Source organism: Phyllostomus discolor, chromosome 8, assembly GCF_004126475.2.
Source record: "Phyllostomus discolor isolate MPI-MPIP mPhyDis1 chromosome 8, mPhyDis1.pri.v3, whole genome shotgun sequence".
NCBI classification, from domain to species: Eukaryota; Metazoa; Chordata; class Mammalia; order Chiroptera; family Phyllostomidae; genus Phyllostomus; species Phyllostomus discolor.
The window spans coordinates 91,749,138-91,766,190 of NC_040910.2; the positions used below are offsets into that span (position 1 = coordinate 91,749,138).

General features: G+C 38.6%; 1 protein-coding gene across 1 annotated transcript in view; it reads left to right on the forward strand.

Moving 5' to 3' along the window:
• The window catches only part of NSF (N-ethylmaleimide sensitive factor, vesicle fusing ATPase), a 137,705-nt gene that overhangs the window by 58,104 nt on the left and 62,548 nt on the right, over nt 1-17,053 (forward strand). Inside the window, 1 exon segment of the mRNA XM_036033577.1 lies at nt 11,969-12,168. Coding sequence (XP_035889470.1) covers nt 11,969-12,168 — 200 coding nt within the window.

A 17,053-nucleotide genomic window follows, 5' to 3' on the forward strand; every position in this document is an offset into this window, starting at 1 on the left:
CGTACCCCATCTTTGGTGCTAGACTATCTAATGAGAAGATCTCTATTAATAATCTCCGTTGACTAATTTGGGTATAGACCAGTCAGGTGGTAGACATGTTGCCCAGTTGCTTGGGGCTCGGGGCTCGGGGCACAGGCCTTTTCCACTCCATTGTAACACTACTGAGAGCACTCTCGGTACTTTTCAAAGTGGTGGGGCAACCACAAGTCTGTACTAGACAAAATGATGCCCAGAGAATGGGTCATCAAAGACCTCACTGCTCAGATGGGGTCAGAAGTTGTGTTTTTAGTTAAGTATTTCCTTCTCTTAAAGATTTGGTAAGTGCACAGCTATGCAGATGTTAACAATAAAATGTGTATAATAACCTGTTTTAGATGATGATTGACAGTCTTTGAAACAAACAAACAAACAACCAAGCAAACAAAAGGCTCCCCTGTATTACGAGTTGAGGGAAGCTGTGCTCCAAGCCTTTATTGCATGGCTGGAAAATTCACAACTGTTTCTTAAATAATATCATGCTAGTAAAATGGTAAGTTGAATGGTAACTAAGAAAATACTCATGATTCTAGGAGAAATTGGAATTAGGCAAACTTTAAAATGAAAGATTAAATATTAATATTAATTTGTACTTGTATTTTCTATAAGTGCATGCGCTACTTAAAAATAGGCATTCAAATCTGATTTGCATAACTGCAGAGAAGCTTGCAAGACTTGAGAATACGTCCTGACTTGCCTATCGATAGCCTTGCTCTTTGGCAGACACGGTGAATCTGTCTGCATTTGAACTGGAAGCTGTTTGGGATTCCCCTTTACACATTGATTATTGGTCAGAACCCACTTCACATTTCTGTCCCTCTTTGTAGGTCTCGTTGCCTACACAATGAAATTAGGCACTCCTCATCCTGATGCTAATTTGAGATCACTTGTGATTTATTATCATTCTGCTCACTCTTGTATGAAATTGGTGCTTGGTGTCATTTTTTTTTCCACTTTGGATACCTAAAAGTTGACTGACAATTTTTCTTCAGTGTATCTTGCCTCTGATAAAATCTCAGGCAAACAGAGAATTTCACTGCTTTTTAAGGTGGACCTTAGCAAAATACAAATTTGTCAGTTTGGGGGTAGTGTTTGAAAGATTATGAATAATGAAGATTACTGCTTATTCATTTTATTACAGAACTAAGGCTATATATAATATTTTTCATTGAGCTATTTTAAGAAAAGAGGTTACAATTAGTGTACTAGATAACATAAATGTTTTAATGTATCACTTTCATCAGAGGGACTGGACAAACCTTATTATATTTGGATAAGGTCTTATTCTGTTTAGACTTTTAGATCGGAAATCATTTCAAGCTATTTGGAGCACTCACCTTAAAATCTCTTAAAGTTCTCCCCACCAAAATTTGTATGATTATAATCACTAGATAGCAACACCTGAGACTCAAAACAGTATTCCATATTTTGTACATTGTTGGGAGAATTGCTGATTCAAGTGAGACAGTGATTGCTAGACAGTACGATAAGAAGGCGTGCTATACTGATCTGTCTCAAGCTAAGAGGCAAGGATGGGCTCTGGTTATCTAGCATTGCAAATACCCTTTTGGGTGACGAACGTACCCAGGAATAGCCCCAGTTTATCCCAGTAGAACCAAGCCATCCCAGGGGAGTGCCAGCAGAGCAGGGTGTGTGCTCCCTAAGGGGAGTGGCAGCTTTCTAATACCTAATACCTGGCAGTTAGGGACTCTGAGACTGATTGCAATTGGAGATAGGGAGAACTTGGGAAAAGAAGCCTACATATTGCAATAGAACAGGCAGGGGCAAAGATGATGGAAGGACAGTACATGTGTCACTGATCGTCATGGCAGCTTGGTTTTTATGGATGAGCTACATATTGACCCTAAATGAGCTTTGAAAGCTTGAGAAATAAATACGGATTGAATGCCTAAGGCACGAGAGCGGCAGGCAGAATTGAGTCTGATAGGAATCCACTGGGAGGAGAGAGGGTAAAGCCATGGAGAATTTCAGCTTACCGAGCAAAGTCTTTGTGAAAATGAGGTGGTCCATCTTTTCTACTAATTTAATTTGAAGCTAGAGGTTCATCAGTGGAATGAGTATAGTTGGCAATATTTAAGTGACAAAAGAATTAGATAAAGTATTAGATGGCCACAACAGTCACTCTCAGAAAAATTCTGTAAGCAAAATAGTATTTATTTTCAAGGTTTACAGTCACTTAATAGTTCTGATTTTCATATAACGGTTGGGAGTCTGGCTCCATTTCATCACTCCTCTACAGCAAGATGATAAAAAAATAAGCTACTGTTACTTAAGAGCCAGTATATATTAGCTTGTACCAGATGCCAGGAAGAATGCTGAGTGCTTTATGTGCATAATGTTTAGATTTGATTTTTAAAAATGTTTTTAAATTTATTTTTAGACAGGGGAAAGAAAGAGAGGGAGAGAAACATCGTGTGGTTGCCTTTCACATGCCCCTGGCACTGGGGGCCTGGCCCGCAACCCAGGCATGTGCCCTGACTGGGAATTGAACCGGCAACCTTTTGGCCTGCAGGCCAGTGCTCAATCCACTGAGCCACACCAGCCAGGGCTAGATTTGATTTTTGTTGTTGTTGTTTATTTAAGAAATCTTTACCTTGCAAAATAAAAACTGAGCAACTCAGTGACAGCACTTCTACCTAGGTTGCATTTGTTTTTTTTGTTTTGTAAGTTCTTTTGCTAGTTTGTGATATCCAATCTGAGAACCACTGGTCAGAAAAGTGAGGCTATTAGTAATTTTTAATGTCCTCTAGAGATTTTTTACTTGATTTATTTCCTAATGCATTTAATCCAGTCAATCCTCCCCCTCTGGCACCTGACCACAAATGGTACTTTCATCCTTTTGACACAAATATCTATTGTGAACCATAATTAAAATGCAGCTTTGTGGTTCCTATCTGAGGGAATTGTTAAATATGCTTTATGACAGGAGTCCAGAATACAGATACAGGCCTTATTTTAAATTCTTATAGAATGTAGTCTTATTGTGAGATTCCAGTGTCTCATTAACTTAAATCTTTAGTAAATAATGGCATTACCATTTGCATATTTCTTTGGCATTTTACATTATTTTTACCTTTAGTGATAGCTACTACTTTTGGATATATTAGTAAACATTAATACTTTTCATTGTCAGTAACATTTGGAGAACAAAATGAGAGAGAACAAGAGGAGCTCTGCTAGAGAGGGAGGAACAACAGAGCCGGATAAGAAGCTGTCTGGCTTACTTGCTTTTCCTAACTGTTATCTCCCCTGTGTGATATATTTATCTGTATGTTGTTGGCAACTTTGGTGTCCTTGTTGGTAATTTGTTCAATAATCCACATTTACAGTTACTGACTTCATTTCCTTCACTCCTTCTCAGCCACCCACCATTCGGTCATATGCAGCCTTTGCCATTACTAATAACCACTTCTGGGATCTCAGTTGTAAGCATCCTGCTCTCTAGCCACCTCCCATTTGCCCCTTGCTTACATCCAGCCTTCCTCCATGCAAGCTCTAGCAAGTTTGATCCCATTGGACCCTCCAGTTAGTTTACTCTGCTACTTCCCTGCCTCGTTGTCCTCTTTCCTCTTCACCCAGCTGAGGTTCCATGGCGTATCGTGTTTATATTCCTTACCTACACCTTTAATGGCCTTGGCCCTCATCTTCTATGTGTGTCAAAGCCCCACGTGTTTCTCAGCTACTTGCCTACTCTGTATCTGTACCCAGATTATTAAATACTGCTTAAGAAAAACACAAAATCATGCTGTCTGATCTCACTTTAAATTTAAGAACCAAACCTCAAGAGGCCTTCAGTATGTCTTGGAAGCAGTAGTTCCTGGTGTTTCTTCTATATTTCCCTAGTCTAGCCCATTTACTCTCCTACTCTCGAGATGACTGCTTCTCCAATTCTCTTCAAACTCTGACACCGCCTCTTCCCTTCTTCCATCTTCACCAGCAGCCAATAGCCTAGAATGTTTACTTCACTAAGAAAATAGAAGCATCCCTGGCCAGCGTGGCTCAGTGGTTTGAGTGCCAACCTGCGAATTAAAGGATGGCCAGTTCTATTCCCAGTCAGGCACATACCTGGGTTGTGAGCCAGGTCCCCAGTAGGGGGTGTGCAAGAGGCAACCACACATTGATGTTTCTCTCCCTCTCTTTCTCCCTCCTCTCCCTTCTGTCTAAAAATAAATAAGTAAAAACTTTTAAAAAATGAAAAAAAATTTTAAAAGAAAATAGAAGCAATCATCTTCCCACCACTGAATATAGCAATTGTTGAATGAATGAAGTAATATGGTACTCTGGAACTTCATTTACTCCTATATTCAAATATGATTAGCAACTCAAGTTCCAAAACTGTATATATATATATCTGTTTTTGGTCATTTTAAATTATGCTTTTCACTACCATCTTCCTTTTTTTTTTAAGATTTTATTTATTTTTAGAGGGGAAGAGAGGGACAGAAACATCAGTTGGTATTCACCCCAACCAGGGCCCAAACCCATAACCTAGGCATGTACCCTGTTTGGGAATCAAACCAGCAACCCTTGGCTTTGGGGGCCAAACCCACCCCACTGAGCCACACCAGTCAGGGCCACCTTCCTTTATGTTGTTATAACCAAGAGTTGTTAATATGTTTGTACCTCATTCAAATAAAATTAGGTATTTTTAAGAAGATGGTTAACAGGAGCAGTAGTAAAACAAGCAAATAAGTAATTGAACACAGGAAATTAAAGAAGAAATACATTGTAACTATTTTTTATTATACTATTAGCCCATAATGGTTTCTACTTACCTAAACTATAGAGGAAGGAGAAAAGATGCAAATGACTTAGAAATGAAGGTGAAAGCCCCAAACTTTGTGGGAAATGGAGGAAAAATTCTGGGAACAAATCATGTGATAGTGATGACCTCACACTTTGAACGAGATAATTAGATAATAGAATTGAGCGCTAAAAATGGTGATTTCAAATTAAATTAATATTGTTGTTTTACCTCATGTCGCTAAACTTTAAGATTCAGCTTTGAGAAAAGGAGATGAGATGGTTAAAACCAAAAAAGTCAAGATTCTTAGGCCAGCTTTGATGAAATACGTATTTGTAGAGCTGAGTAGGAATCCATACCTCACCTAACAGTGCAGGTTGCTTCTATAATTACAACAAAGAGGAGAGTCCCTCAGTGACCTGAATGCACTTCATGTGCGAGTTCACTTACCCAACGGCACCTGGCTGCTCAGGCACATGTCCTTACACAGCCTCCCCGTTCCCCACGTCCTTTCCAAACCTTCTCCGTGTTTCCTGGTATCATCTTCTCATCCCTCATTTCACGGATGACCTAAGTCCCTACTTCACATAGTAAACAGAACCCCACAGACATAACCTCAGCTTACTTCTTCTTCTCCAGTTTACGCAGCTTGTCTCAGAAGAGATTTCCTCGTACTCTGTCTCCCTGAGTCCCTGCTCTCGTTTGCCGGAGTTCCTGAAAGTGTGGTCTCTGTTCCTGTGTGTGCTACTTGGCTTCTTTCTCATACCTCCTCCTGAAATGACCTGACCCCACCTGAGGCCCTGTGGCCCAGATTAGCATGAACTTCCTGATGTTTAAATGTAGTGTACGTTTTCCAGGCCACATCCTCTGTCTCCGCAGCGTGTGTCCCTGTTGTCACATTCCTCTGCTTAACACGTTTCGTGCCTTTTCATGAGCGCAGAGTAGGCATTCAAAAGTATTGAGCCAGTAGTTCTAATATCTTTTCTGAGTTTTCATCTTGTATTTTTAATGGACAATACTGCCTGAATCTCAAATTCCTTATAGCAAAAAATAAATCTGTTATTTCCTTTGCCCTCCTCTTGCTACCTTCTTGGTGCTCTTCTGAGGTTACCCTCATTTCACTCAGGTGCCCCGACTACATGCCACAAGGTCGTCTCAGACTCCTCTTTCTCTCATTCTCGTTAGGTGTCTCAGTTCTGAGGCGTATCTCGCACACCTTCCTTTCTTTTCCGACTGCTATTGCCTATGACTCTTGCGTCTTTCCATTCCTAGTCTCTTGTCTGAATTATTTCGTTAGTACATTTAAGAGTTTTTAATTAGGATTCCATGAATAGACCTCAGGGGACCTAAGAATCCCCTCAAAATTGTGTGCATATTTTTTGTACCTGTGCACTTTTCTGGGGAGGTACTATAGATAATTCCATGGGAAAGAAGGTGAGAGATAGAATGAGAGAATATGAAAATTTAAACAAGCCAGTTTCACTGATTTCTCCTTTTGCTTTGCCTGCTCTTTACTATTTAGTTCCCTAGCCCAGGGAACTGATCTCTAAGTAGCTGAGGGGGCATGCAAGACCTAAAGGGGAGGAAAAAGTAATAGCAATCAGTACAGCTTGGTAATCGGGCAGTCCAGCAGCCAGGGATCAGAGGCTCCACAACATCAGAGCCGCACTTGAATGTTCTGGAGAAGCTCAGGAGAAAGCTGGGGCATCAGCAGGGGCATCAGTATGGGGGTGTCATCCTGAGCCCTTTGGTCCCATTTGTTCATGTTTCCAAAGGACTTGGAGGAATATGAAAAGCTTAATTGGTGAAAATCCAGAGCCAGCCAGTGGGGCAGTGTCCCCAGAAATAGGTTTAGAACGTTTCTTCAACTGGACTCTTGTTTGCTAGTCCTTCCTCTACCCTACAACCAGACTTAGTGTGTTTGTTTTAAGTATATTGTATTGATTATGCTGTTACAGTTGTCCCAATTATTTTTTCCCTTTGCCCTCTTAGGCCTGGTACCCGCCTTTTCTGCAGCAGCCCCCCCTTTAGTTCATGCCCATGGGTCGTGCGTGTACGTTCCTTGGCTTCTCCCTTTCATATACTATTCTTAACATTATGCTATTTTGTTCCTCCCAATTATGCTTCTTGATTCCTGCACCATTTCTCTCTTTCTCCCCCTTCCCCCTCCCAACTGATAACCCATAGGTATGATTCCATTCCTTTTCTGGTGGTTTGGTTTGGTTTTTATTTTTTAGATTTAGTTGTTGATAGTTGTAAGTTTGTTGTCATTTTGATGTTCATAGTTTTGACCTTCTTTTTCTTAAATAAGTCCCTTTAACATTTCATGTAGTAATGGCTTGGTGATAATAAATTCTTTTAGGTTTATCTTGTCTGAGAAGCACTTTATCTGCCCTTCCATTCTAAATGATAGCTTTGCTAGATAGAGTAATCTTTGTTGTAGGTCCTTGCTTTTCATCATTTTGAATTATTTCTTGCTGGTCCCTTCTTGCCTGCAAAGTTTCTTTTGAGAAATCCACTGACAGTCTTATGGGAACTCCTTTGTAGGTAACTCTGCTTTTCTCTTGCTGCTTGTAAGATTCTCTCTTTATCTTTAACCCTTGGCATTTTAATTATTGATGTGTCTTGGTGTGGTCCTCTTTGGGTCCATCTTGTTTGGGACTCTCTGTGCTTCCTGGACTTGTGTGTCTGTTTCCTTCACCAAATTAGGGAATTTGGTTTTCTTTCATTATTTTTTCCAAATAGATTTCCAGTGTCTTGCTCTTTCTCTTCTTCTGGCATCCCTATGATGCAAATGTTGGACCTCTTGAGGTTGTCCCAGAGGCTGCTTATACTTCTCTTCATTTTTTGCATTCTTTTTTCTTCTTGTTGTTCTGCATGGTTGGTTTTTGGTTCCTTGTGTTCCAAATCATTGATTTGATTCTCAGTTTGATCCACTATACTGTTTCCCTGGGCATTGTTCTTTATTTCAATTAGTGAATCATTCATTTCTGACTGAATCTTTTATATGCTGTTGAGGTCCTCACGAAGTTCCTCAGACATCCTTTTAACCAATATTTTAACTCTGCATTTGATAGATTGCTTATCTCAATATCATTTAGCTCTTTTTCTGGAGTTTTGATCTGTTCTTTCGTTTGGGCCATGTTTCTTTATCTCCTCATTTTGATAGCCTCCCTGTGTTTGTTTCTATGTATTAGGTACAGATACTTTGACTCTGTGTCTTGGTAGTGTGACCTAATGTAGTAGATGTCCTGTAGGGTCCAGTGGCATAGCCTCCCCTACCACCCAAGCTGGGTATTTGAGGTGAATCCTTCCTGTGGGCTGAGTACACCTCCTCCTGTAGTTGAGCCTTGGTTGCTGTTGGCAGGTCAACGAGAAGGATTTACCCAGGCCAGTCAGCTGCAAGGAGTGGCTGTGACTGCTTACCACCACCCTCCACCCTCCATGGAGGATCAGCTGTGTGGGGGCAGGATGGATGTGGCTTCCTTTAATTCCATAGTTGTCAGACTTCCATTCAATTCAATTTCTGATGTTTTCAAGTGATAGTTGTTCTATATTTTAGTTGTAATTTTGATGTGGTCATGTAAAGAGGCGTGTCTGCCTATGCTGCCATCTTGATAGGCCGCTTAAAAATCCAGACTTGATTTTTAAACACATATCTTATTGTGCACTTCCTTGATTAAAAACCTCAGGGTTTTTACAAAACTTATTAAAAACCCCTGGGCATAGTGTCAAGGTCTTTCGTAGTTGGAAACCTGTCGGACTCATCTCCAGGCACTCCCCTGTCCTCACCTCCAAGGCTGAGCCACAACAGGTTACTGCTGGCTGTTTTGAGAGGACAGCTTCCTACATCCATACCTCTGTGCATTTGATCATTCCAATCTCTGCAGGGTTCCATCTCTTCTCCATTGCCCAACCATGAACCTCCTACTACCCTTCAAGGCCCAGGCTGAATGTTTCCTCTTCCCCTATGTCCATCCCTAATTTTCTGCCATCACCTTGACAGAATCAAGTCTCTCTTGGCTAGGTTCCAGAAACTTTTCAGCCATATCTCTGATAATGTCATATTATATTGTAGATAACCTATTTTTATTTCTGTCTTTCCTACAAACCAGGAATGCCCTGCAGGTAGGGATGGCCTTTTTCATGTTTGTATCCCTAACACCTAGTTTCATGCTTAGCCCAAACAGGAGCTTAATACACTTTTGTTGAATGGAATCACTTATGAGAAGTTTTTATGACTCACTTAAAATTAGAGACCAATGCTTATTTAATAAGTCAGAATAGGCTATAATAATAAGTAATAACAAAGTCTCATTTCCACTGCTTATTCAAGTAACTGCTTCCTTTGTGGAAGTGGATTTTGAAAATCTTTACATGTCAGTGTATATTTTTGATGTGCTTTCTTAAAATCCTAAAAGTATTATAGTTCTAATGCACACTAGAGCTTCTGCGGTATTTCTACTGATGTTACACTGAATAGATTCTGTCATTTGAGAGATCTCTTTATTATATAGTAAGTTCCATGGAAATGCATTTTATCTCTCAAGCTTAAAGATAATATTTTGTGAATTGTTGAGTTATTTTACAAGACCTAAGTCAATTTAATCGAGCATTTTCCACATATAAAAACAGAGTGAAGAGTCTAGTATTTATATGTTATGTGGTTTGCTTGGCTAAATTTGCCAAGTCCCATTCACTGCAAATGTGTTTTTTAGGTATTTAAATTAGTTTGGCTATGAAAGTAAAAACCGTTCTATAAATTAAGAGCTTTAAATAAAATTTTAAAAATGGTCTTCTCTTCCTTATTTTTCTTTGAGCTTTTTAGGAAAGGAATCCACAATTTATTTATTCAGCCATTTATTGAGTATATATGAAATGCTAGGCATTATGCTACATAGTTGCAATTTAGGATTGAGGAGACAGTAACTGCCCTTGAATAGTTCACAGTCTAATGGAGAAGAAGAAGGCCTGTACATAAAAGATTGCAATTTAAACCTTGGAGAAGAGGAAGGAAACTCGTCCTTTGAGAACCAGTGTTGTTGTTGAGAATGGATGTGTCTGCAGATAAATTTGTAGATACAGAATCAGGGAGCTAAAGTAAGACCATAGTATTTATTTAAAAATTGTGAAGTAGGAATGTAGGTCATCTTTAAGAATAGGACTTGAGAAGAACAGTGAATACCTGGATAATTACTAAGGGGAATGGGAGATAACTAACAGAAATAAATAAAGGATAGCATACGGTATTGAGGAAGCAGTGAGAGTAGAACTGACTGTGGACTGCATGAAACTGTGAGGACTACAGCACAGTGGTGTAGTTTTCTCTGGCTGTGTTCTGTGACCAGTGCGTAGGTACAATAAAGCCATATTGTATACAGGGTTTATGGGATGGGTACTCCAGGAATATGAAATTGCCAATGAGTTGAGAGTCCTCGAAAGAAAGTATGGCTTAATGTAGAAGGAACTGTGGTTAGGAAGAAGTTAATAAACTTGGAGAAAGTTAAACTGGAGAGGAGACTAAGGCCTGGTAGTTTATAGGTACTCAGCAAATCATTTTCTTCTTTCTGGCTCCCCTCTCCTTGTACCTGTTTCATAACCATCATCACCTACCTCTGCAGGTGGTTTATATATAGGAATAGTTTCAAATCATGATGGTAGCTGTTGGCTTGGAGGGGAAGATTAGCAGGCAGGTTCCAAGGTCCTCATCAATGTACCCCAGTGACTCGGATGTTGGCAGCACTTGGGATAGACCTCTAGAGAGTTCAAGGCTTTTCCCTTCGTCTCCCTATCACTCATGCTCGAAGGGTGGGCCAGGGGCAAAGACATTTTATTGTACCATGGTTCTTAGCACAGCAATTTGCTGTGAAGGGTTAAGACTGAGCCTTCAAGGGTTTCCACTAAGTTCCCCTAGTCTCTACAAGGTTTACCGTAAGCACAGGTCTCATTGCTTTCAGTGATTTAAAACGGAGTTCTTTTTGACATGATGATGGAAGCAATACCCTTACTGGCAACCCAAAGAGTCTTCCTCCTCAGAATCTAAAATTTCTAGTAGAGTTGGTTGTATCTTGTGATTTCTTTTACGTGAGTTTTTAAATGTATTGTTATAATTTTTTCTTAAAGATGTAACTTTTAAGGCTTTCATTCCAAGTGAGAACACACTGTTTTTTTATGAAAACATACAATTTATATTCCATTTCCAGAGATTTCTTTTTCACTTGTAGTTTTGAGTATAACACTGAAATCTAATAATTCATTATTTCACAGTGTGGTGTTTTTTGGTATAGGAGAAATAAAAAAGTCGTTAAAAAAGTCATGCATCTGCATTGTGAAACTAAGAAAAGTGGGAATTCCTAGAGTGAGTAAACAGAAACCACAGGTCATCCTAATCTTAAGAAATGGAGAAAATGCTCGTATAGAGTTGGCTAAAGAATTCCTGGGACATCTAGATCATTAGTCTTGCTACTTTGCTATTAATGATATCTTTAAGGCATTAAGCAATCTTGTCTAGAAAAGAAGTTTCTTCTGGAACTTCATCTGGGTGGCTCTGAGGAAGCGTGTGTCTCACTTGGCGTTAGTCACATGGAGTAGGACATTTAACTTTATCCACAGGTTGTAATATCCATCTGGATCCTGTGGATTGCTCTATACCGTCCAACTGTCTTTCATTAAATGTTTGTGTGATGGGTAGGCCTGTGATTCTCATGACTAAGATAGAGTTTCCATAGCCTACTGAGTACTGAGTCATAATAGATTTGTCTTAGGTTAAATTTACCAAAAAACAGAACTCTTTTTCTCCTCTGACTTTAAAAGTAAAGAATAATGAAAAATAAGTAATAGTTCCTAATTAGGTATTTAGTTCAAAGAGACAGAGTTAAAAGTATTTTTTCTAAATGGTAGTTCAAATATACTTTTCCAAAGACCTTTAATCAGCAGCTTTTGCTCTCAAATATTGGTACTGGTGTGGGAATTGTTTCTGAATTTTTTTTAAAAAAGAGCTTCACTTGTTCATTCTTGTTCTATTCATGACACCTGGATATTAATGTAAGTTAATGGAATCACTGTATTTATCATAATGTGCATACGAAGAAGAAAGAAAACTTTCCTTTAGATGTCTTACTTGGATTTTAGTTAGTTGATATAAGACTGTTTCCTTTTCCGTTTTAGGTTGCAAACATGTTAAAGGCATCCTGTTATACGGCCCTCCGGGTTGTGGTAAGACTCTCTTGGCTCGGCAAATCGGCAAGATGCTGAATGCGAGAGAGCCCAAGGTGGTCAACGGGCCAGAGATTCTCAACAAATACGTGGGCGAATCAGAGGCTAACATTCGCAAACTCTTTGCTGATGCTGAAGAGGAGCAAAGGAGGGTAATGTTAATCTAAGTATAGTTTGGTAAAAGTTTGTTATGAATGAGATGCAGAGTTATGGTAGAAAACTTGTTAGTACAATCTATGTTTTGAGAAACTTGAGGGTAAAATTTATTTTGTCCCAAGTTATGTCCCTCAGCCAGGACTATGGGGGATTCACATGCTGCGAGCAGATATCGTTGCCCACGTGTTCATAATACAAAGACAGAGGACTGTGTAAGCCAGACGTTTTGCAGAAACAGATGGTGAATATGTTTGCAGGTGACAGTTTTCTTCCGCAGTACTTCCAGAGATTTGAACTCATCCTTTGGAAGAGGGAGAAATTAAATCCATAAAGGGACTTGTAGAATTATGTGTATGTTAGGTCCATGTGCAGAAAGCTAACTTATTTACCACAGAGCTCAGTTGTGGAGTGACAGGTATGAGGTGTTAGGTTTCAAAGGCAAACTTGATTTGGGTCTTAGAAAAAAATGAGATTAATTAAAAATAAAACCAGAGTTTACTCATTGTGATGTTTAATTTTATGTGTCAATTTGACTAGGCCTCAGGGTGCCCAGACATTTGGTTAAACATTATTCTGAGTGTGTTTGTGGGGGATATTTCTGGATGAGATTACCATCTAAATCAGTAGACTGAGTAAAGCAGTTGCCCTGCCTAATGTGTGTGGGCTCCATCTAATCAGTTGAAGACTCAAACAGAACAGAAAAATCTGCAGATCTTGAGACTTGTCAGCCACCGTAATTGTGTTAGCCAGTTCCTTATAATTAATCTCTCTATAGCTAGCTAGGTAGGTTGGTAAATAGACATCTACATCTGTATCTCTATCTAGATATATAGATCTACATGTATACCTGTATATTTTTAGGCGACTAAGGATGTATCTTTGTTTGTTACACTGGAAAACCCAAAGTAATTTACTAATATTACATACTTGTTTCATTGACAGAGGGTTTAAAAATAGTGCCATGGGATTTTTGTTTCTGGCAATACAGTAGATTAGGCAACTTAAAAGCCTTCCTCCTCCAAACCCCTTCACATGCTGGGAAAATATAACAAATCATTTTAAATGCATCATTGGGCTCTCAGAAAAGAAAAGGATATCTCCAGAAATTAAAAGAAAACTCTGAAAATTAGAATGATAAAGATATGAGCTGAAGCTTTGGTTTTGGTAATGTGTGAGTTTGGGTTTTAGCACCCACTGAGGACAGAAAATGAGTCCTTAAGGTATGGACTAGGCTCTGGAACCTTCAAAGAGGTTGTGTCCTCAATGAAAAGACTGGACTAGAAAATATCTGCCTATCAGCACAGAGAAATTACAAGAACGTTAGCTATCTACCTGGGTTCTGAATTGGGAGCTGAGGAATCTCTCGTGGCAATTCTAAACCATGGATCATGCTTAGGATTTTTTTAAATACACACATCCCATCCATGATCTGGGGCCCACAAGCTGAGAAAATAATTTAAAAATGAATTCTGTACTAATGATACCAAAGGAGCACCCCAGGGAGTGCCCCAGCAGCCCAGGCCATGAGAAGTTCTCATAGGGAAAGATAACATAGCTTCAATAAATGGAAACTGTTATCAGCAAAATTTAAAGCTCAACAACCAGATTAAACATATGCCAATAGTGTTAGTTTAAGAGAGAAGTGATAAACAGAAGAATAGATCTAAATAAATCACGCAGAGTGTAGCACAGAGAAAGAGATGGAAAATAGGAAAGATAAGTTGAGATAACAGTTAAATGAGAAGTCCAAATACAAAGAATAGTGTACAAGCAATATTCAAATATGGAATGGCTGAGGATTTTCTAGAATTGATAACGCACATAAATACTCATATTCATTAGCACCATGAGCCCAAATAGGATAAATAAGTTATTTTTAGACCCATTGTAGTGAAACTGGAACACTTAAAAAACAGAGAGAAACATCTTAATATCAGCAAAAAAGACATGATGATGACATCCAAAGGGAGATCCATTATGTTGGCAGCAAACTTTTTAATGCTAGCAGGAGAGATCAGAAAATAGTGGAATGGGATCTTCATGGAGCCAAGTGAAAATAACTGTCACCTGAGAGTTTTATACCCAGTTCAACTCTCATTCAGGAATAAAGGTGAAATAAAGGAGTTTGTTTGTTTGTTTGTTTGTTTGTTTCAAGCAAAGACTAATAAAGTTAGTCACAGAAGTGTGTGGGAAGAGTATGAAGGAGAATGTACAATACTTGAGATGGAAGGAAATTGAACCCAGAAGGAAACAGTGGATGCAAGCAACAATGATGAGCAATGAAATTGGTGAAAATACAGATAAAATCTGGAATTTCTACTTCTGGCAGTGGCAGATTAGGTAACTTGAATCATGCCTACCACTGGAGACTACCAGAAAGCTCAACAAAATATTTAATTATTTTTTTGCTTGAATGCATCAGAGAACTTACAAGATCTAGAAGAACTGAGGCCCAGAGAAAAAGGCCCCAGTATATGGAGGCTAAGGGGAAAAAGGGTCACTGATTTTCTGGAGATGTTAGCCAGTGCTGGAGTTAGCTGCTGAACAGCAATACAGCCCTTTTTGATAAGGTAGGGGGAATAACAGAGGCAGAGGGTAGAGCCTTTGGCCCACATAAAGGGAACCCCTGGTGAGCATGTCTCATGTTGAGTTGGGACCCTGAAGGGCTACACCATAGGAGCCAAGGGTTAACTAGAAGTGGACATGCTGTCAAAGAGGCTGTGGGTCAGCTTTGAATCATGACATTCTCTAAAATTGGATTGAGGCTTCCTATATCACTAGTGCCTCCAGGCATCTGGCAGAGTTGTAAATACTTCCTGGAGGAAGGTAGTACCATGCAAGGCCTCAAGTTATTTTTGTAGTTTGCAAATGAAATTAAATGTCTGGTGTGTAATTCAAAGTAGTCAGACACAACAAGAAAAAGAAACAAAAGATGATAGAAATTGGGCCTCTGGATATTGGAATTCTCAAATAAAGATTTTTAAAATAACCATTCTTATCACATTCAAAGAGAAGCAAGATTGAGAATTTGGCAGAGCGCTGGAAACTAAGAAGGAGTCAAATGGAAAGTATGGGAATGAGAAATTCAGTAATTGAAATTAATTCAGGTAGATTGGTTTAAATAGAGTAGACACACCTGAAGAGAGAATTAGTGCGCTGAAAGACGTTAGGCAAGAATAACCAGACACAAAGGGTGAAAGGAATGAAGAAAGATAGAAAACACCATAAGAATATCTAAAAAGTTCCAGAAGGTCAGGAGAAAGACAGTGGAGCAAAGCAGCACTGGAAGAGAAAGTGCTTTACGACTTTCTAAAACTGATGAAGACCTTTCTCAGTCCATACATTCCAAAGTGATATGAACCTCAAGCAAGAGAAATACCAAAGAAGTTTACGTCTGTAGTTAATCATCAGTAAACTTCTGAAAACAAAATAAAACAAACAAACAAAACAGAGAAAAACCTTAAAGGCAACTAGAGAATAAAGAAAGATTATCTTCAAATAAGCAACAATTAGCTGGCAGCTATCTGCTCAACAGAAGTGATGGAAACCAGGTCACTTGAATGTCATTTTTAAGGAGCTAAAAGAGAATAAGCTGTCAACTTAGAATTTTACATTCAGTAAATGGATAACTTGTCCTGTATATATGCAATGAAAGTATTACACAGTTTTGAATCTCACAAATAAATGTTGAACAAAAGAAACTAAACAAGAAGGAATACTTACTGGATGATTCCATTTATATAAAGTTCAAAGTATAGTGTTTAGCAATGCGTGCTTAGGTAATAAGAGTATAAAGGAAACTGAGAAATAACTACCGTAAAAATCAGATTGTCTCTCCTACAAGAAATGGTGGAGGGCTCTTGTTATGGTTATGTGGGTGCTCATTTTGTGACAGTTCAATGAGGCATACATTCACGTTTTGTGAACTTTCTACACCATACTTCATGATAGAAAAGTTTAAAAGAGGTAAGTGTAAGAAGCATTCACTATATAAAAGAACAATAACAATGATCAGTATGGTTTCTTAAGAACTGAAGTATGGAATAAAACATATGAGAAGTGAAATAAATTTGTGTAAGATTCTTGTATTATTAGGGAAGAAGATAGTAATGTTAATTAACATACAACTTTAGATCAGATGTGTATGTGAAAATTGTGTATAGCTCTCAAACTTTTCCAAAGTATGAGGAGAAGGTGGGGAAGGAATAAAGAAAATTCAGATTATTTAGGAAACAAGAAGGTAATAACAAGACAAAGAAAATGTCAAGATATTGAGAATGTAACTTTAATAAAAATTTTACAGCAGTAACAAAGATAAGGTACCTAGGATTAAGCCTCAGAGGGAAACTAAAGGGAAAAATTAGAAACATTTTTGAAAATCTTTTTTTTTAAAGCTGCCTTGACATGTGTAGCCCAGTGGGTTGGACACTGTCTTGCAAACTGAAAGGTCACCAGTTCAGTTCCTGGCTAGAGCACATGCCTGAGTTGCAGGTTCGTTCCCCGGTTGGGGCACATATAAGAGGCAACAAATTGATGTTTCTCTCTAGCATCGATGTTTCCCTCCCTCTCTTTCCCTCTCTCTAAAAAATAAACAAATAAATAAATAAATAAATTTTTAAAGGAGCTAATAAATGGTAAAATAGAACATGTTTACATGTAGGAATACTGACAACATCATAAAAATGACAGCACTGCCGGTATTACTCTGTAAATTCAGTGCTTTTTCAATCAAGTCTAAGAGGAAGTTTTTGGAACCTGACAACTTGGTCTTTTGTTTTTGTTTTGTTTTGATGCTTTGAAAACCATGAAAATTTCAAAGCTATGAAAATTTTGGAGAGTAATGAAGACTTTTGTCATCAGATACCCAGATTTACTGGAAAG